Source organism: Capra hircus, chromosome 5, assembly GCF_001704415.2.
Source record: "Capra hircus breed San Clemente chromosome 5, ASM170441v1, whole genome shotgun sequence".
In the NCBI taxonomy this organism is placed as follows: domain Eukaryota; kingdom Metazoa; phylum Chordata; class Mammalia; order Artiodactyla; family Bovidae; genus Capra; species Capra hircus.
The window spans coordinates 86,481,418-86,503,491 of NC_030812.1; the positions used below are offsets into that span (position 1 = coordinate 86,481,418).

The 22,074-nt window shown below is 42.4% G+C and overlaps 1 protein-coding gene across 2 annotated transcripts in view; it reads left to right on the forward strand.

Moving 5' to 3' along the window:
- The window catches only part of ST8SIA1 (ST8 alpha-N-acetyl-neuraminide alpha-2,8-sialyltransferase 1), a 180,861-nt gene that overhangs the window by 51,844 nt on the left and 106,943 nt on the right, over positions 1-22,074 (forward strand). For both annotated transcript variants that reach the window (XM_018048409.1, XM_005680759.2), the window contains exon 2: positions 14,805-14,949. In XM_018048409.1, coding sequence (XP_017903898.1) covers positions 14,805-14,949 — 145 coding nt within the window. The remainder of the gene's footprint in view (positions 1-14,804; positions 14,950-22,074) is intronic.

Here is a 22,074-nt window from a genome sequence, read left to right on the forward strand (position 1 = left end):
TTTTCCCCTTGTCTAACTGTTGTGGCTAGGAACAAAAAGAGGGGAAAAATCAGAAAAAAAGTTTGTATAATAGATCTTCTCATACCTAAGTTTGTTGTTAAATGATTACGAAAGGAGTCAAAGTTAGAGGGATTAATCAAGTGAAATTTCTCTGGATAAGAGAGAGAGAGGTGATGGAGAAAAGGCCAGATTTTGGGTTCATTTCAGTTCAGTCACTCAGTCATTTCTGGCTCTTCACAACCCCAGGACTGCAACATGCCAGGCCTCCTGTCCATCACCAACTCCCGGAGTTTACTCAAACTCATTTCCATTGAGTTGGTGATGCCATCCGACCGTCTCATCCTCTGTCGTCCCCTTCTTCTCCGGCCTTCAATCTTTCCCAGCATCAGGGTCTTTTCCAATGAGTCAGCTCTTTGCATCAGGTGGCCAAAGTATTGGAGTTTCAGCTTCAGCATCAGGCCTTCCAATAGTCTAGAGGAAGTGATAGAATTGTATCCAGGGGAGAGATAGGTATTGACGTTTCTGTTGTGTGGCGACCCAGCCCCCTCCATTACAACTTCAGTAAAATCCAAATGTTTACATGATCTTGGAGTTGGATTTATTCTTGGCTGGCTGTGGATGATGCCACCAGAAGTTTGGTGGTGAGGACAGATTCTGCTCCTTTCACTGGAGTAAAAGCCACATACGCAATCTGACCTGATCCTCCTTCTCTGAACCCCTCTCCCCAACCCATAGTCTAGCTTCGTTGGTTTCCTTCATGTTCTTTGAACATATCAGGGTCACTCCTGCCTTGAGACTTTTGTACTTGTTTGTTCTTCCCAAGTGCTCTCCCTGGGATATCCTCGATATCTATATGACTTACTTTCCTCACCTCCGTCTGAGTAAACTCAGTTACCAGTGAGGACTTACTTAGCCCCCTGCTGAAAATTACACCCCACCCCTTACCCACATACTTTATTTATCATTTGTTTATCTTCTCTGTTAGAATTTACAAGGGCAGAGTATTCCCACCTCTCCTTTTCCTAGCTCCCATTCTGGCTGTAGCACCTGGAATAGCACTGGGCACATAGAAAATGCTCCATAAATATTTATTGAATGAATCAAATAATGAATGCTGGTCAAAGGAGTCTAGTCAGTTTCAGTTACCAAAAAAGCAAACATGTGATTCTCAGAGGATAATATTAGAGGTTTTCTAGTTGTATAGATATATAAGCATAAGTTGGAAGATTGCAGGTAAGTGCTTATTGAGATTCTTCCTGGAAAAATTTATGCTCTTCAGTTCAAATAATCATATATACTTGTTAAGCACATTACAGAACAAATATGTATTTGGGAAAACCAGATTATCTTTGAAATACTTGTTTTCCAAAAGTTCCTTTCTTAAAGTCTGCTCTGCCTGTGGTAGAGAAATGCAACTTACATGTGGCATAAATTGATTTCTCTTTGGAGTACTTTTTCCTTATTATGCAGTCATTTCAAATGTGAAGAATAAAATGCCACTAAATAAAAGATTGCTTGCCATCTTGAGTAGTACGCAAGAGTTGTTTTTCCCTGTTTTTGTAGTCCTGGCAAATTATACAGAATATTAATCTTTGAGAAGCTTTTTTATTATAACTGTAGAAAAGATTATTGTAAGCAATAATCTCATGAAAGTAATTCTCCTCCACACCGTTCAAGAGAATTTTGCAGAGAAATAAGATGAATACAGATCTCTCCCCTATACTGAGGGGGTATTTTGAATCTCTTAGGTCAGGGATCTAAGCCATCTATGGGGCCGTGGTGTGGACAGAAGATGTGGTCTTTGCCACAGAGATGGTATTGTCACCACCTGCTCCCACGTCTGCTGCAGGCAGGGCCCTGCTGTTCGTTCACTTCAGAGCAACTTCTAGTGCTTATTCCAGATCCTGGACTCTCAGCAGTGACTCCTGATTTTTAAACTCACTTCAGAATGGGTAGTTTTAAGACACAGATTTCTTTATGTTAGGGCAAAAAAAAACCAAAAAACAAAAAACTTCAGAGTGGTCCAAACTCTACCTGCCATAATTTCTGTGAAATCTGTGATTTACATATGTAAAAAAAGAAACTTGTCTGATTTCTCTTAGGCCATTAGATTCTGCACTTAAAGAAAGGCCCTCTTTTATAGGAGTCTCTGTTTATCTTCTACTCTTGATGGAGTGAATATATAATTTATCATCCAAATAGGGACATGTTTGGGAATAGAAGGGGGATAACTATTAATAATTATATCTAGAAAGCCATCATAACTGCAGATCATGAGAAACAAGCAGAATGGTATGGTCCCTGACTGTTAAGGAGAATGAATACTTATGGAAAGCATATAATGTGCTAAGCATTTTATATGTATTACCCCACTTTCAAAACCATCCTCTGATGTGGTTATGTGGGCACATTTTTAGCAATGAAAATGTTAACCCAAGGAGTTAACATATACTAATCTAAAAGGAATTTTGTGAACTCAGTACAGTTTACAGTAAGAACCATTGATTGAACGGAGGAAATGCATTAGATACACATTATGGCCAAAAGCCAAATGTTACAATCAATACTTGACTGAAGTCAGATAGCGTTAGAATAGAAGGAACTTTTTGGAGGCAAGATTAAAATCTGAAAACTTATCTAACATTTTAGAAGTCAAATTTTGAAAGTTTGACAGTGGTGAAGGAAACAGAATTTATTGGCACCATTCACTGATGGAGCAGTCCTGTGGTCCCTGTGCTGCAGGCCTGCAATCCCAAAGACATGCTCACTTTGATCAGAGTAATGTTTGTTAGTGCACAGTGTAAGGAACTTTGGATTCACCTATCATCGAACCTTAAAAATCCTGGATCTGCTGCTACTGAAAATGTTTACTCACCTGTCAGTTCAGTTCAGTTCAGTTCAGTTCAGTCGCTCAGTCGTGTCCGACTCTTTGCGACCCCATGAATTGCAGCATGCCAGGCCTCCCTGTCCATTACCATCTCCCGGAGTTCACTCAGACTCACCTTCATCGAGTCTGTGATGCCATCCAGCCATCTCATCCTCTGTCGTCCCCTTCTTCTCCTGCCCCCAATCCCTCCCAGCTGTAGCAACTATTTTGTCAGGCTTTTGTTTTTTGGTCTCCATAGACTAAAACTGGAAAGAATTGACTTCCTCAATTTGAATTTCGACAAGTGGTAACAAAATGTGCATTGAGGTTCTCTTGATTCTCTTATGTTTTTTTTTCTTTTCTTCCTACTTGTAATTTATTCATCCAGTTGATCAGCATATATTAAGCACTTATTTTGTGTAAGACAAAAGTCTTTGCCCTCAAGGAGTTTGAATCGTGGGACTTGCGGAGACAGACAATAAGTAAAACTATAGATAAAACGTATAACGTATAGGGACTTCCCTGGTGGTCCAGTGGCTAAGACGCCATGCTCCGAGTGCGGAAGGGGCCTGGGTTCAATCCCTGTTCAGGAAACTAGATCCCACATGCTACAACTAAGACCCGGTGCATATGTACCACAGCTTTCCAATGGAGTATTACTCAGCCATTAAAAAGAATACATTTGAATCAGTTCTAATGAGGTGGATGAAACTGGAGCCGATTATACAGAGTGAAGTAAGTCAGAAAGAAAAACACCAATACAGTATAGTAATGCATATATATGGAATTTAGAAAGATGGTAACGATAACCCTGTATGCGATACAGCAAAAGAGACACAGATGTATAGAACAGTCTTTTGGACTCTGTGGGAGAGGGAGAGGGCGGGATGACTTGGGAGAATGGCATTGAAACATGTATAATATATAAGAAATGAATCGCCAGTCTAGGTTCAATGCAGGATACAGGATGCTTGGGGCTGGTACACTGGGATGACCCAGAGGGATGGTACAGGGAGGGAGGCAGGAGGGGGGTTCAGGATTGGGAACACGTGTACACCCGTGGCGGATTCATATTGATGTATGGCAAAACCAATACAATATTGTAAAGTAATTAACCTCCAATTAAAATAAATAAATTTAAATTAAAAAAAAGACCTGGTGCAGCTAAGCACATAAATATTTTTTAAAAAGCATATAAATAGTATTAAGTGCTTTTAAGAAGAATAAAACAATTACGAAGGATATGAGGAATTCTCTATTATGACTGGGTCGTGATGATTTCTCATGATGTTTGTGGGGGTTTTTATTTTCATGAAATTTTTAGGAGCAAATTTGGCATTTAACAATCTTGCATATGAAGAGTTCCCAACTAGGGATTTTTTTTCCCTGAACAACTCACTATCTAAATGTAATTTAAAAACTAAAAATCAAATATAGTTCTTAAAGGTTATTTTGTTTAATATTTTGAATGCTAGTATATCAACTAATTATACAAAGATTTGGATTTTCATGAAACTTCAACTCTGTTATATTGTCTTATATTATTATGTAGAATTTTATAAATATTTATTGGCCGAAAAAATGCAATATTTTCCTTAAAGTTATCTTCTAGGCACACTTAATATTTCCTTTAACTGACAGTTTATTCTCTTCTGTAATCAATAATCCTTCGTAACTTTTGTATGTAAAATTAATCGCTTTCACAATAAATTTATTATTGCAGCATTTTCCTCTTAAAGTATTAAAGATACATTTATTTATACTTCGCCTGATGGATGGAATTTCAATATAGAAAGCACATAAGGAAATCCTCATTCCATTTACTCCTAGGTTGCTTATAGAATTTTAAATTACACACTCAGTTATGAACAGTCAACTTTTATGATATTTCCTGTTTGGGTTGCTTCAATACCCTGTTTAGATATGATGATGAAGGGCATGATCACACAAGCCTCTGTCGCATACCTGTTCAGGAAGGCCAGAGATGGCATCAAATCAGATGTTTAGCTGAGTCTAAAGCTGAACTCTTTAGAGGTAGAACTCTTCTTCAAGTTTGCTTTCTCAAATTCACTTCTTCCTCTGGAGGGGCACAATAGTGTCAGTCACTGGAGTGGGAGCCTCCCAACCTTCATCGTGTCTGGTGCCTAGAGCAATGAACATGGCATCTAAGAGATCTTAGCAGGGTTCATGTTGCTTTGTTGTTCAGTCGCTCAGTCGTGTCCGACTCTTTGCAACCGCATGGACTACAGTACACTAGGCTTCCCTGTCCTTCAGCTTCTCCTGGAGTTTGCTCAAACTCAAATCCATTGAGTCGATGATGCCATCCAGCCATCTCATCCTCTGTCACCCCCTTCTCCTTTTGCCTTCAGTCTTTCCCAGCATTAAGGTATTTTCCAATCAGTTGGCTCTTCGCATCAGGTGGCCAAAGTATTGTAGCTTCAGCTTCAGCATTTGTCCTTCTAATGAATATCCAGAGTTGGTTTCTTTAGGATTGACTGGCTTAATCTCCTTCTGTCCAAGGGACTCTCAAGAGGCTTCTCTAACACCACAGTTCAAAAGCATCAATTCGACGCTCAGCTTTCTTTATGGTCCACCTCTCAGGTCCATACATGACTTCTGGAAAAATCATACCTTTGTCAGCAAAGTGATGGCTCTTCTTTTTAGTATGCTGTCTAGGTTTGTCATAACTTTTCTTCCAAGAAGCAAGCATGTTTTAATTTCATGGCTGCAGTGACTATCTGCAGTGATTTTGGAGATCAAGAAAACAAAGTCTGTCACTGTTTCCATTTTTTCCCCATCTATTTGCCATGAAGGAATGGGATAGATGTCATGATCTTAGTTTTTTGGATGTTGAGTTTTAAGCCAGATTTTCACTTTCCTCTTTCACCTTCATCAAGAGGCTCTTTAGTTCCTCTTCACTTTCTGCTATCAGTTCAGTTCAATAGCTCAGTCATGTCCGACTATTTGCGACCCCATGAAGTACAGCACGCCAGGCCTCCCTGTCCATCACCATCTCCCGGAGTTCACTCAGACTCACGTCCTTTGAGTCGGTGATGCCATCCAGCCATCTCATCCTCTGTCATCCCCTTCTCCTCCTGTCCCCAATCCCTCCCAGCATCAGGGTCTTTTCCAATGAGTCAGCTCTTTGCATGAGGTGGCCAAAGTACTGGAGTTGCAGCTTTAGCATCAGTCCTTCCAAAGAACACCTAGGACTGATCTCCTTTAGAATGGACTGGTTGGATCTTGCAGTCCAAGGGACTCTCCAGAGTCTTCTCCAGCACCACAGTTCAAAAACATCAATTCTTCAGCTCTCAGCCTTCTTCACAGTCCAACTCTCACATCCATACATGAATACTGGAAAAACCATAGCCTTGAGTAGATGGACCTTTGTTGGCAAAGTAATGTCTCTGCTTTTCAATATGCTATCTAGGTTGGTCATAACATTCCATCCAAGGAGTAAGCGTCTTTTAATTTCATGGCTGCAGTCACCATCTGCAGTGATTTTGGAGCCCAAAAAGATAAAGTCTGACACTGTTTCCCCTGTTTCCCCATCTATTTCCTATGAAGTGATGGGACCAGATGCCATGATCTTAGTTTTCTGAATGTTGAGCTTTAAGCCAACTTTTTCACTCTCCTCTTTCACTTTCATCAAGAGGCTTTTGAGTTCCTCTTCACTTTATGCCATAAGGGTGGTGTCATCTGCATATTTGAGGTTATTGCGTTCCTCCCGGCAGTCTTGATTCTAGCTTGTGCTTCTTCCAGCCCAGCGTTTCTCATGATGTACTCTGCATATAAGTTAAATAAGCAGGGTGACAATATAAAGCCTTGACGTATACCCTTTTCTATTTGGAACCAGTCTGTTGTTCCATGTCCAATTCTAACTGTTGCTTCCTGACCTGCATATATGTTTCTCAAGAGGCAGGTCAGGTGGCCTGGTATTCCCATCTCTTGAAGGATTTTCCACAGTTTATTGTGATCCACACAGTCAAAGGCTTTGGCATAGTCAATAAAGCAGAAATAGATGTTTTTCTGGAACTCTCTTGCTTTTTCCATGATCCAGCGGATGTTGGCAATTTGATCTCTGGTTCCTCTGCCTTTTCTAAAACCAGCTTGAACATCTGGAAGTTCACGGTTCACGTGAACCTGAAGCCTGGCTTGGAGAATTTTGAGCATTACTTTACTAGTGTGTGAGATGAGTGCAGTTGTGCGGTACTTTGAGCATTCTTTGGCATTACCTTTCTTTGGGATTGGAATGAAAGGTGACCTTTTCCAGTCCTGTGGCCACTGCTGAGTTTTCCAAATTTGCTGGCATATCGAGTGCAGCACTTTCACAGCATCATCTTCCAGGATTTGAAATAGCTCGATAGGAATTCCATCCCCTCCACTAGCTTTGTTCGTAGTGATGCTTTCTAAGGCCCACTTGACTTCACATTCCACGATGTCTGGCTCTAGATGAGTGATCACGCCATCGTGATTATCCGGGTCATGAAGCTCTTTTTTGTACAGTTCTGTGTATTCTTGCCACCTCTTCTTAATATCTTCTGCATCTGTTAGGTCCATAAAATTTCTGTCCTTTATCGAACCCATCTTTGCATGAAATGTTCCCTTGGTATCTCTAATTTTCTTGAAGAGATCTCTAGTCTTTCCCATTGTATTGTTTTCCTCTATTTCTTTGCATCGATCACTGAGGAAGGCTTTCTTATCTCTTCTTACTATTCTTTGAAACTCTCCATTCAGATGCTTATATCTTTCTTTATATATATATATATATATCTTTCCTTTTCTCCTTTGCTTTTCCCTTCTCTTCTTCTCACAGCTATTTGTAAGGCCTCCCCAGACAGCCATTTTGCTTTTTTGCATTTCTTTTCCATGGGGATGGTCTTGATCCCTGTCTCCTGTACAGTGTCATGAACCTCCGTCCATAGTTCATCAGGCACTCTATCTATCAGATCTAGTCCCTTGAATCTATTTCTCACTTCCACTGTATAATTATAAGGGATTTGATTTAGGTCATACCTGAATGGTCTAGTGGTTTTCCCTACTTTCTTCAATTTCAGTCAGAATTTGGCAATAAGGAGCTCATGATCTGAGCCACAGTCAGCTCCCAGTCTTGTTTTTGCTAACTCTATAGAGCTTCTCCATCTATGGCTGCAAAGAATATAATCAATCTGATTTCGGTGTTGACCATCTGGTGATGTCCATGTGTAGAGTCTTCTCTTTTGTTGTTGGAAGAGGGTGCTTGCTATGACCAACGCGTTCTCTTGGCAGAACTTTATTAGCCTTTGCCCTGCTTCATTCCGTATTCCAAGGCCAAATTTGCCTGTTACTCCAGGTGTTTCTTGACTTCCTGCTTTTGCATTCCAGTCCCCTATAATGAAAAGGACATCTTTTTTGGGTGTTAGTTCTAAAAGGTCTTGTAGGTCTTCATAGAACCGTTCAACTTCAGCTTCTTCAGCATTACTGGTTGGGGCATAGACTTGGATTACCGTGATATTGAATAGTTTGCCTTGGAAATGAACAGAGATCATTCTGTCATTTTTCAGATTGCATCTAAGTACTGCATTTCGGACTCTTTTGTTGACCATGATGGCTACTCCATTTCTTCTAAGGGATTCTTGCCCGCAGTAGTAGATATAATAGTCATCTGAGTTAAATTCACCCATTCCAGTCCATTTTAGTTCGCTGATTCCTAGAATGTCGATGTTCGCTCTTGCCATCTCCTGTTTGACCACTTCCAATTTGCCTTGATTCATGGACCTAACAATCCAGGTTCCTATGCAATATTTCTCTTTATAGCATCAGATGTTGCTTCTATCACCAGTCACATCCACAACCGGATATTGTTTTTGCCTTGGCTCCATCCCTTCATTCCTTCTGGAGTTATTTCTCCAGTGATTTCCAGTAGCATACTGGGGACCTATTGACCTGGGGAGTTCCTCTTTCAGTATCCTATCATTTTGCCTTTTCATACTGTTCATGGGGTTCTCAAAGCAAGAATACTGAAGTGGTTTGCCATTCCCTTCTTCAGTGGACCACATTCTGTCAGACCTCTCCACCATGACACGCCCGTCTTGGGTGGCTCCATAGGGCATGGCTTAGTTTCACTGAGTTAGACCAGGCTGTGGTCCCTGTGATTAGATTGACTAGTTTTCTGTGATTACGGTTTCAGTGTGTCTGCCCTCTGATGTCCTTGCAACAGTTACCGTCTTACTTGGGTTTCTCTTACCTTGGACATGGAATATCTCTTCACGGCTGCTCCAGCAAAGTGCACCTGCTGCCCCTTACCTTGGACGAGGGGCATCTCCTCACCGCCGCCCCTCCTGACCTCTCAGCCCTCCTGTACCCACGCAGCCATCGCTCTTTGGACGTGGGGTTGCTCCTCTCGGGCGCTGCCCCTGACCTCGGTCATGGGGTAGCTCCTCCTGGCTGCCGGCCCTGGCTTCGAGTGGGGGGTAGGTCCTCTCAGCCACGCTTCTGCAAGGTCCTCGCAGGCGGTGCGCTTCTGCTGCGCGGTCCGTCGCAGTTTCTGCTATTACTGGGTGTTATTCACTGAGTGATTGGCTTTTCACTCTTATTTGTCTGTTAGTCTCTCAGTCTTTCTGGCACAGTAAGCCAGTATGGTCCTTTTGGCTTTGTTGATATGCATGGCTTTCACTGGTAGGCGATGAGAACCTGAGTGAGTTTTTAGCATGTGGCTCCTAATAACTTAACTTCACAAAGCAGCTATAGTGTCATGGGTAGGAGCTCTGCAGAAGCTTAAATTCAAATAATAAAAACCACTTGCGCTTTAACTCCAGTACTCACCTTACACTCAACTGGTAAAAATTAATAATCTGAAGATTTAAACTTGAACATTAAAATGGATTTACTTTTACCATTTTAACCCTGTGATTTTATTGCCTGCCATAAAAATTGGGCTTCCTAGGTTGCACTAGTGGTAAAGAACTGGCTTGCCAATGCAGGGGACATAAGAGACATAGGTTTGGTCCCTGGGTTGTGAAGATCCCCTGGAGGAGGGCATGGTAACTCCCTCCAGTATTCTTGCCTGGAGAATCCCATGGACAGAGGAGCCTGGTGGGCTATAGTCCAGAGAGTCGCAAAGAGTTGGACACGACTGAAGCAACTTTGCTTGTAGGCATAAGAGAAGCAAAGAATAGGCAGCATCAGTGCCAAGGATGAAAAAGGGGGTTGGAATAAAAATTGCTAAACATTCTAAAAGCTGGTATGTGTCTTCTCTCCAGGATCACCTGTAGGATGGCAGGAGGTGAAGCTCAACTTTCTTTTCCCCCAAACCTAGCAGTGTTAAGCAAGAGCTCAGTAAAAGTCATTGCTACCACTACCCTGATTCCCAGTCCTGCTGCCGGGAGAACCATCTCCACTTCTGCTTTTGCTTCTGTGGTTATGTAGCCATATGGCTGGTGAGCTCGTGGGGCCCTTCTCAGGAATAGGGGAGTGAGCACACTTTTACGTTGTAGTCTCTTTTCAGCCACCCTCTAGACAAAGGGCCTGACAGACGGAAGATGCAGAGGCACTCGGGATGGAGGATAGAGGGAAAAGTTCATAAGTTTCTAGGAAAAACACTCCCATACTGCAAATGGTGCTATGATTATTATGAATTTGAATTCATAATTCTTTGTTGAATTTTTAAAAGTATTTATATGCATGTGATGGTTTCTATTTTTGTCCAGTGTTTGGTTTCCCTCCTCAAGGTATAGTTGCCCTGAGCATGATGATGCTGTAGGAAAAGGTGTGAATTTGAGTCCATCTAAACACACAATTTGATTGATAATTAAGCAAACATTTATTTACCTCATGAACTTGACTTGAGCAAATCTCTTGGACCGAGCTTCAGTTTCATCGTCTGTGAATTTAGGATAATGTAATCATCTCTATCTTAGTTTTTTATGAGGATGAAAAGAGGAAGCCAGTATAAAGTGATATGGAAGTGGCTGGGACACTTACATATCACTCTCCACTAATAAAGATTAAATGGGGTCTTATTATGTAGCTGGGACAATTTTTTCTTCTGAGTTTTCTGTAGCACTTTGTGCTAAATGGCAAATTTAGCTTGGTTTGGAGGCGAGAGCTATGGTCTGGCTGAAAGTAAGTACCAGACATGAAGTGAGAAGACCTGGGAGCAAAGCCACACTCCACCCTGCTTTGCTAGTTATGTGCCCCAAGTTAAATTACTGAAAAAAAAAAAAAAATCCTAAAGCTATGTAGCTCCAAGGTCACTCACTGTGAGAATTAAGTAGAGAAAGATCTAGGGAGGCACCTGGCATGTTTGGCTGGTGTTAAGAAAGCATTTCTTCAGGGAAGAGAAAGATAAGGGTGAGTCAGAATGGTCCTGATAGGCAGCCTTGCAGAGAGGAAAAAGCATGTCCTGCAATTGCCCTAATACCGTTTTCTCAGATGTGAATTGGGACTAATAATAGTTAGTGATAGTCACTCAGTCATGTCTGACTCTTTGAGACTGCATGGACTATAGCCTGCCAGGCTCCTCTGTCCATGGAATTTTCCAGGCAAGAATACTGGAGTGGATTGCCATTTCCTTCTCCAGGGCATCTTCCTGACCCAGGGATTGAACCCAGGTCTCCTACATTGCAGGCAGAAACTTTACCTTCTGAGACACCAGGAAAGCCCATGTATTCCCTTAATTATCTCTTAGGAGCACTCTAAGAACTAAAAGGTATTCCATTTCTCATTATTTCCATTTAACCAGAAGAGGATTAAGGGCTCAAAACTTTCCTCACCTCACAGAGCTCAGAGTCATGCCTAAGATAATTCTCCTAATTTTTGTTTGTTATTTTAGTTTGTCATTGGCTGTGCTGGGTCTCGTTGCTGCACGAGGGCTTTCTCTAGTTGCCCCTCTGCGGTGAGTGGGCGGCTACTCTAGCTGTGCATGGGCTTCTCTTGTTGGAGGGCACAGGCTCACTTTCCCCGAGGCATGTGGGATCTTACTTCCCAGATCAGGGATTGAACCCGTGTCCCTCGCACTGGCAGCTGGACTCTCAACTGCTGGATCACCAGGGAAGTCCGCAGTTCTCATTTTTAAAGACAGTCTTAAGCCATGTCTTGTTCTATGTTAACTGACGATCGTACCCAGGATGCTCTTTTGAGAAAATGAAGGCAATTCACTGTAAAACTTTCCTGCCTCTGTTCAGGCTGCCTTTTGGATAATGGAACACAGTAAGAATTATTGAACATGGGAGAGGCGAGAGAAGAGGGGCACTTGGGGGAAATGGGATGATGATGTAGGAGCAAGAGGGACACAGATACTAGCAAATGTGAAAGAAGAAGGCCAGCTTCCCCAGACCCCAGTCCTGTCCTTTCTGTTGAAACCTTTGTGAAGTTCCCCTGGTGCCAACCAAAAAGCACCAGAGAAAGCACCAGGTGGCGGCAAGAACCCCGGACTATGATTCAGTTTATCTGTCTCCGCGTTGAGCTTGAACTTGGTCTACGTGCTGCACCTGTATGTCCTCAGGGGAATTCCCAAGAATAGTTTCTGAGACCATTTCTGAAGCCCAGTAACATTCCTGGGTTATAGAGTTAGTAAGTTGCAGAACCAGGTTTTGAACCCAAGTACAGTTGCCCGTAAATCCTCATCCTCAGATTTTGCATCCAAGGATTCAACTGATGGGTGGATAGAAAGTATTTGGAAAAATTAAAAATGCCTAAAGATCTAAAAAGCCAACTTGAATTTGCTGCACACTGGTCACTATTTAATGGCATTTGTCTTTATAACTATTTTAATAATGCTTGTATTGAATTAGGTATGATAAGTAATCTAGAGATGATTTAGGGTACAGGGCAAGAAGTGTGTAGGTTATCTGCAAACACTGTGCCGTTGTATATAAGGAACCTGAGCATCCTTGGGGTTTGGTATTTAGGTTGGTTGTGGAACCGACCCTGTGAGACCAAGCATGATTTTATTATCTGCCATTTTTCAGCTCCAAGCTCGGGTACCCCTGGTGGCTAAAGATGTCTGAGCCGGCAAGTCTACTTGGGGGTGCCATTCAGAAGTGGTTTATGTCATCGGTTTATTTTATTGGTCCTTCTAGAAGTGGGACTGGGGAATAAGCTCTTTTATCCCTGAAAGCTCAGTGAGGAAACAGAGTTGGTTTCTGACAGGCTTTGAATTTGAGGAGAGGGTGAAGACTGGCTTGTAGAATAGTAGCCTCCATGTGAGGGACCAGCAGAGGAACAGCTGTGAGCCATCCCAGGAGGGTGGGTGGGGGAGATCCAGAAGACCCTGGTGTTTCAGAGAGAAAGGGGGTAAGGAAGGAGTGGGACTTCTCAGCTCCTTCCTGTGCTCAGCTGTGTCCCACCCTATTGAGAGGTCAGACAAAACAAGAACAGGAAAAGCTCACGAGATTTACCAGCTGGAATGCAGGTTGCTTCATCAGTGCCTGAAATCACATCCCTCATCTCATTCAGTTTCTGTTTCCAGAGATTTCCCAGGGCTCGTTCTTGGATCATATCCTCAGTTTTTGGGGGGTTTACCCTTTTTAGGGCCAATATGTGTATTTCCTACTCTGTACAGTTCTCCTAAAGTCCCTGATCTCTGAAAGTCACCACTTGATGGTACATTACCATGAAGAGATGTTAGCCATCCAAGCCTTGGATATTTAAATCCATCAGTCTGCAATTACAATGACTATTTTTGCTTTCAGACACATTTCAGCTGCATGTGAGAGCTGATATGTTTCTTTGTTTCTGTTTAGTTATATCAGTTTCAGGTGTAAGGTGTACAGCCTTATACTTTGACATCTGTATACACTACAAATTGATCACCACCTCAAATCTAGTTACCGTCCATCACCAGAGAGGTGACCGCCTTCACTCGTTTCACCCATCCCCCAGCCTCTTTTCCTTCTGGTAACCACTAATCTGATCTCTGTAACTCTGAGTTTGTTTTTGTTTTATTTTGGTTTTTTGTTCATTTTTGTAGATTCTGCCTATGAATGAAATCAGTCTTTCTCTGTCTGACTTATGTCACTAAGCATAATACCTTCAAGGGTCATCCATGTTGTTGCAGATGGCAGGATTTCATTCTTTTTTTATGACTGAGTAGTATTCTGTGGTGTTCCACAACTTCTTTATCCATTCGTCCATCGATGGACGCTTAAGTTGTTTTTATATCTTGGCTATTGTAAATACTGGAGAAGGAAATGACAACCCACTCCAATATTCTTGTCTGGGAAATCCCATGGATGGGGAACCTGGGGGGCTACAGTCCTGCAGTCCGTGGACCCACAAAGAATCGAACACGACTGAGCACGCACATGATTACATGATCGTTAATTCAGTTGACCCTTGAACAATATGGGTTCGAACTGCCATAAGGTTCACTTCTACATGGTTTTTTTTTTCCCAATAAACAATACATATAGTACCGCACAATGTGAGGTCGGTTGAATCCATGGATGCAGAACTTCAGATATGGAGGGCTGACTGTGGGACTTGAGCATCTGTGGGTTTTAGTATCTGAGGCAGATCTTGGAACCAGTTCCCTGCAGATACCAAGGGACAACTTTAATGCTGTAGTGAACATCGGGAGTGCATATATCTTCTTTTCAAATTAGTGTTTTTGTGCACATGTGATAAATACCCAGAAGTGGAATAGCTGGGTCACATGGTAGTTCTAGTCTTAATTTTCTGAGGCATCGACATACTGTTTTCCAAAGTGGTTGCACCAATTTACAATCCTACCACCTGATGTCTGTTCTTCTGAAACTTTTTAAAACTTGAAATACTCCAGTCATGCATTCCGATGGCTGGAAGGGTGAATGAATAGTTGTCTAATCACCCTGGAGACACAGATGCTTTTGTGAGCTGGTACTGAGGTAAGGCTGCACGTCTCTGTGGGAATGACAAGTGAATGAGTCTGCTGTTCACTTAACCTGCTGTTCTTTTCTCTCTCCGTTTTCTCTCCTAGGAAACAGATGGAAGACTGCTGCGACCCCGCCCATCTCTTTGCTATGACTAAAATGAATTCCCCCATGGGGAAAAGCCTGTGGTACGATGGGGAGTTTTTATACTCATTCACCATTGACAATTCAACTTATTCTCTCTTCCCCCAGGTTAGTAAAGAGTTTACTGCCTTTCAATATAGTTTTTTACATGTCTTGATATCATAGCAAAGGGATCACTGGCCTTTTCTTACTAATCAGATCTACTTCATCTTCTTTCTTCTAAAAAAAATTATTTATTTACTTATGACTATGCTGGGCTTTTGTTGCTTTCTCTTGTTGCATATCACCAGCTCTAGGCATGCAGGCTTCAGCAGTTGTGGCTCACAGGCTTAGTTGCCCTGTGGCATCTTCCTGGACCAGGGATCAAACTTGTGTCCCCTGCCTTAGCAGGTGTATTCTTAACCGCTGGACCATCAGAGAAGTCTGTATTCTCTTCTTAATTATAAATTCTCCCCTTTATAACTTTCATTTGTGTGTGTATGTGTGGGAAGAAGTCAAATGGTGTTTTGATACAGGGGCAGCAGTAGGATAGAATAGAATAACAGATTTCCTAGCACTTCTGATTTGAGTCATATGAGACTGAAGGAGGCAAGCAGAGAAGGAGGCGAGGTCAGGGAATTGTGGAATTCTAGTGTTTTGAGGTTGGCTGTGGAATGATCTTGAAGATTTGCAATACTGGAATGTTTTCTTAAGGCTGGTATTGCTCTCGGGGAGTGGACCATATGGGACCATATGGTCAAAAGTTGCTTCTTAGAGCTCGTGAATCTTAACCCTGTGGTTAGATTACTGCTCTGAAGTGGACGAGTGGTGGTGATGGAGAAAGAGTATCTGACCAGTTTTGAAGTGGTCTAAATTAAGCTTTGCTCCCTTAATGTTTTCCTCTGTGGTTTTCCAAGCACTGAAATCAAATGTTTTTATTAAAATAGATCTGTGTAACAATGGACTTTCCCAGTTGCTTAGTGGTAAAGAATCTGCCTGCAATGCAGAAGACACAGGAGATACAGGTTTGCTACCTGGGTTGGGAAGATCCCCTGGAGGAGGGCATGACAACCCACTCTAGTATTCTTGCCTGGAAAATCCCATGGACAGAGGAGCCTGGTGGGCTACAGTCTATGGGGCTGCAGAGTTAGACACAACTGAGGCAACTTCTTGAGAAACCTATATGCAGGTCAGGAAGCAACAGTTAGAACTGGACATGGAACGACAAACTGGTTCCAAATAGGAAAAGGAGTACGTCAAGGGTGTATATTGTCACCCTGCTATTTAACTTCTATGCAGAGTACATCATGAGAAACGCTGGGCTGGAAGAAGCACAAGCTGGAATCAAGATTGCCAGGAGAAATATCAGTAACCTCAGATATGCAGTTGACACCACCCTTATGGCAGAAAGCAAAGAAGAACTAAAGAGCCTCTTGATGAAAGTGAAAGAGGAGAGTGAAAAAGTTGGCTTAAAGCTCAACATTCAGAAAACTAAGATCATGGCATCCAGTCCCATCAATTCATGGGAAATAGATGGGGAAACAGTGGAAACAGTGTCAGACTTTATTTTTCTGGGCTCCAAAATCACTGCAGATGGTGACTGCAGCCATGAAATTAAAAGACACTTGCTCCTTGGAATGAAAGTTATAACCAATCTAGATAGCATATTGAACAGCAGAGACAGTACTTAGCATACTTTGCCAACAAAGGTCTGTCTAGTCAAGGCTATGGTTTTTCCTGTGGTCATGTATGGATGTGAGAGTTGGACTGTGAAGAAAGCTGAGCACCGAAGAATTGATGCTTTTGAACTGTGGTGTTGGAGAAGACTCTTGAGAGTCCCTTGGACTGCAAGGAGATCCAACCAGTCCATTCTGAAGGAGATCAGTCCTGGGTGTTCTTTGGAAGGAATGATGCTAAAGCTGAAACTCCAATACTTTGGCCACTTCATGCGAAGAGTTGACTCATTGGAAAAGACTCTGATGCTGTGAGGGATTGGGGGCAGGATGAGAAGGGGACGACAGAGGATGAGATGGCTGCATGGCATCACTGGCTCGATGGGCATGAGTTTGAGTGAACTCCAGGAGTTGGTGATGGACAGGGAGGCCTGGCATGCTGCAATTCATGGGGTTGCAAAGAGTCGGACACGACTGAGCGACTGAACTGAACTGAACTGAAGCAACTTAGCACAGCACAGAGCATCTATGTAGCAAGTGAGGGGGAAAGAAAGGAAATCCTTATTTCTAGGGAGCCCTAGAAATCATTAGGTGAATGGTGGAGTAGGAGTCATGGTGGCTCCTGAAATTACTTAGAACAAGAAGTTACTGCCATAATCGTGGTTTAGAGATTAGAAAAACACAGTGGCCACTGCCGTTAGCAGAAACTGGCCCCAGGAAGTTGTTTCAACTCACCTCCTCCCTCAAGACCTTCCTCCAGTGCATCTAATGGGTAAGATTAATTTGCATCCAGAACACTAGTTGCAAAGAATCCAAGAGGGGCAGTTTTCTTTAAAGCAGTGCAGCTTTAGCAGGAAGCTAGAAAAAGAGTGGAATTGAGGTTGAGTAAGCCAATCTGTAGTATCTTCTTTGTGCAAAAACTGATACCAACTTGCTATGAAATAAAGATGAGATAAGGGAGCAATCTCCTTTAACAGCTCATCAAATAGAAAAATATTTGAAGAAATCCAAATAGAATTTTATAGATGAAGGCTTTCAGTCATACTAACTGACCCTGTGCTAGGAAATAGATTTGAAGAAAAGAAATGATTAAAGAAATACAAACTAACCTCCCATCTTATCTGTAAGTTGCAGCAGTCAGATAGCAGGAAATATTGTCCTTTGCAAGTGCATGCGCGTGAATTCTGTGTCTCTCCCTGCCAGCTGGGAGATCAAGGAACCGTCCCTGAATAATAAAGGAAAAGTGCTTTTTTTCTTAGAAAGCATTAAGCCATTTTGTCACTGTGTGTGCACAGTCATTCCAAAGGCCTGAACCAGTTCAATGGGTGGACTTGAAAAAAAAAAGTTACATATATATTCTTCTGATGAGATTCTGAAATGACTAATTAATTTATAGAAACCTTGGAAAATCAGTTTGCAGCAACACAAAAGGTATATATCCCTGGGCCCTCTTATTTCTTAGTGAAAGAGTTCTAGTTTGTTATCAGGAAGCTAAATTGTCAGTTAATTGTTAGGCTTCATTCATGCTCCTGGTGGGAAGAAAGTGGCATGTGCTCATTAGGCAGAAATGCAGGTGAGTGAGCTGGGCTCCATGTTGTCAATTGAGTATAACATCTCTCCTTTCCCTGTGTTTCAGCAAAATAATGCTAAATCACTCCTTCTCTAACTGAGATGCATAGCTTTATATTACACTTTTAACTATATATTTTAATGTGTTTATTTTAATTATATATTATACGTCTCCCCTAAAGGCTCAATATAAGTTAGCCATCGTTATTATTGGTATTATTCCTTCGCCCATTTTTATCCACTGCTTTTATTGTTGTTGCCAAGGTGCAATCCAAGATTATGTGTTTGATGTGGAAAGTAATAGGTCCTGAATCAAGGTTGGAGGGTCCACAGAGACCCTGTAGAGATGGTGTGTATTTTGTAATTACAGTTAGTGGCTTCTTACTTGTACATCTTACAACATCCCACGGCTTTATTATCTGTTGCTGCTGCTGCTGTTTAGTCGCCAGGTCATGTCCAACTCTTTTGTGACCCCATGGACTGTACCTCACCAGGCTTCTCTGTCCATAGGATTTCCCAGGCAAGAATAGTGGAGTGGCCATTTCCTCCGCCAGGGGGTCTTCTTGATCCAGGGTTCAAACCTGTGTCTTCAGCGTCTCCTGCTTGGCACGCAGATTCTTTACCACTGAGCCACCTGGGAAGCCTGGCTTTAATTTATTCAGTTTCACCTCCTATGCAATTATCTGCATAACTATCTATCACAGTTTTCTAAAATTCTTTCTTTGCTGATCTCAATACTATCTTGTGAGGTTTTGTGGAACTCATTTTTGTGCCTCGTACAGTGCTTTGCACTCAGTGTAGATGTTCATCTAGCTGCTCACGGTTGCCAAGATCTCCTTGGAAACATCCCACCTGGGCTGGACCACTGCTCTGCTCTGGCTTGAACTATAGGAGACCAAGCAGGATAGTTTGATGTAGTTGTTTCCAAATGGCTCTATCAATGTGTTTTGATGAGATACTTCTTGATTATTATTAGGTATGAAGTGGTGCAATGATAAAGAATCCACCTGCCGATGCAGGAGCTTCAGGAGATGTGGGTTCAATCCTTAGGTCAAGAAGATCCCCTGGAGTAGGAACTGGCAACCCACTCCAGTATTCTTGACTGGGAAATTCCATGGACAGAGGAGCCTGGCAGGTTATAGTCCATGGGGTGGCAGAGAATTGGACACGGCTGAGCATGCATGCATGCACCGATTAGACATGAAGGGCTGAATTATAATCTTTATGTGGGTTTTCTAGAATGTACTGTGTGTGTGTGTTTGGAGGGGAAGGTGTGTTCGTAGGTGTTCCCACTTTGAGAATACTTTAGGATCCCTCCATCCCCTGGGTTGGAATCAACTCCTTGCTCTGCCTGTCTGTTTGTAGCCTGCATGGTCCATATTTGTAGATAATGCCGAATAAATACTATTTTGGGGCTTCCCTAGTAGCTCAGCTGGTTAAGAATCCATCTGCAGTGCAGGAGACCCCGGTTCGATTCCTGAGTCTGGAATATCCACTGGAGAAAGGACAGGCTACCCAGTCCAGAATTCTTGGGATTCCCTGGTGACTCAGCTGGTAAAGAACCCACCGGCAATGCGGGAGACCTGGGTTCAATCCCTGATTTGGGAAGATACCCTGGAGAAGGGAATGGCTACCCACTCCAGTATTCTGGTATTCTGGGCTAGAGAATTCCATGGACTGTAGTCCATGGGGGTCGCAAAGAGTTGGACATGACTGAGCTACTTTCACTTTCACTTGGCTTAAAACATATTTTTTCCCAGAAAGAGCATAAATTTCTTTGGAAATGAGTAAGGAAGTAGCAGGAATGTTAGCAACCACACCTGTGCTAATATAATCTGAGAAATATCTTTCTGTGGTGTAATAAAAACATGGTCAGCCTACCGTTCTCTTACATTGTACTGGATACTCACGTGATATACATCACAAAGTAGATGAGTCATTTTTCCTCAAAATATCCACCCAAGGCCATATGTAAAGAATCACATAATTAACGCACCTCAAACAGACACTCATTTCCAGTTTCTTTGGTTGCCATAGACTTCCACTTGGCCTAGATCCACCATACCCTTGGCCCGTGGGAAACCCAGCAGGACATGTTGAAGCAGTTTTGTCAAAATGACTGTTAAAATGAAAATACGCATTTTTATTTTCCTTCTGAGTAACGTGCTTAATAGAATCCTCTGAGCTTCTGGACATTCACACAGCAATTTTTTTTTTTTCTCTTAACAAAATTTAGATTCAACTGTATAATATATGGCTTTCGGTAATTCAGCTTTTTTGCTCACCAGTATGATGGTAGTCATTTTCCAAACACATACCATTTCAACTGAAGGAAACTAAGGAGACTAATGTTTGGTGGGCATAGATCTTTGCCAAGCCAGTGTTGGTTCATGCTGTCAGACTTGTTTTGGCTAAACTTTGAACCTCTTATGATTCCTCATGGCTTTATTATAAAATTTCTCTAATTCTGACACAGGGGCTTAACCAAATAGGTACTTATTTATCTCAAGCAGTAATTCAAAATTAGGTGAGTAGTTTAAGGCTGGGTGGTAGCCACACAGTGCCATCTGGTTCTTAGGCTCCTGCTTGAACAGCCTTAGCTGATGGCCAAGTAACCCAGTTTTGATCCAGGATCCCTGTAGGGTGGCGAGGAAACAAAAGAGGAAAATATGGATAGACTCCTGCTGATGTGCCAGTGATCAGAACTGAGTCTCACGGCTGTGTCTAACCAAAAGAGAGGCTAGGCAATTTTAGTATTTCAGCTCTGGACAGACTCCCTCCATGTGCTGACCTGTGCATGCATGCTAAGCCGTTTCAGGACTCTTTGTGACCCCATGGACTGTAGCCCACCGGGCTTCTCTGTCCATGGGATTCTCCAGGCAAAATCACTGGAGTGGGTTGTCATGCCCTCCTCCAGGGGATCTTCCTGATCCAGGGATCAAACCCATGTCTCTTATGTCTTCTATATTGGCAGGCAGATTCTTTACCACTAGTGCCACCTGAGAAGCTGTGTGTTGACCTGCGCTATCTGCCTTAGTTTTTTTTCACATGTTAGCTCGCTTTATCCTCATAGCAACCCTGTGTGATGGTTACTGTGGTCTTCATTTCATAGGTGAAACTGAAAACTGAGGCAGGCATGATTCTAGAGATTGCATGATTCTAAAGATTGATTCTAACACATGATTCTAGAGATTGCAAGTGGAGGGCTGACGTGTAGAACCTGGCCCATCTGATTTCCAGTGTATTATTGTTTATTCTCTTTTTTTTCTTCTTGAAAAATTATGGGTTCTGGTGATTTATTGTTAGTTTATATCAGTTACCTTGAAACCATTTTAAGGTTTTTACTTCCCTTAGATGAATATTCTTAAAAGAAATGAGACATTCTTTTCGTAGCTATCTGAGAGAAAATAAAAAGCAGAGTCCAGACATGCAGACTCTAGGATCTCCTGCCACACTGTGGTTTCCCTTTGACTTTGAGTGCCTTTATGGCCCACTTAGGAAGGAGAAATAAGACTAGTCCCTTTATTTTGGTTTCTATTAAATGGGTTCTTGAACCCAATTCCAATGTGTGTGACTGGAGACTTCGCCACACCACCAAGCAATTCTCAGACATCAACTGGTGGTCTTACAATTCAGTGCAATTCTGACACTACATACCTGGAATTAGCATCAGATTCCAAGGACTAAGAGATGCAGGTTTGATCCCTGAGTCAGGAAGATGCCCTGGAGGAAGGCATGGCAACCCACTCTAGTATTCTTGCCTAGTATTCATGGACACAGGAGCCTGGTGGGCTGCAGTTCATGGGGTTACAAAGAGAGGACACAACTGAAGTGACTTAGCACACACACCAAGGACTCAGTCCAATAAGACTGCCCTCCACTTCAGACATCAGTGGCAAGCCCAGGTTATGGCTTGTGCTTTTAACTGGCTGACTATGCATTGGAGGTTCCAGTGACTCCCTCCAACTCAGGCTGCCAGTCGCAAGTCCAGGTCTTATCCTGATTGACTTCT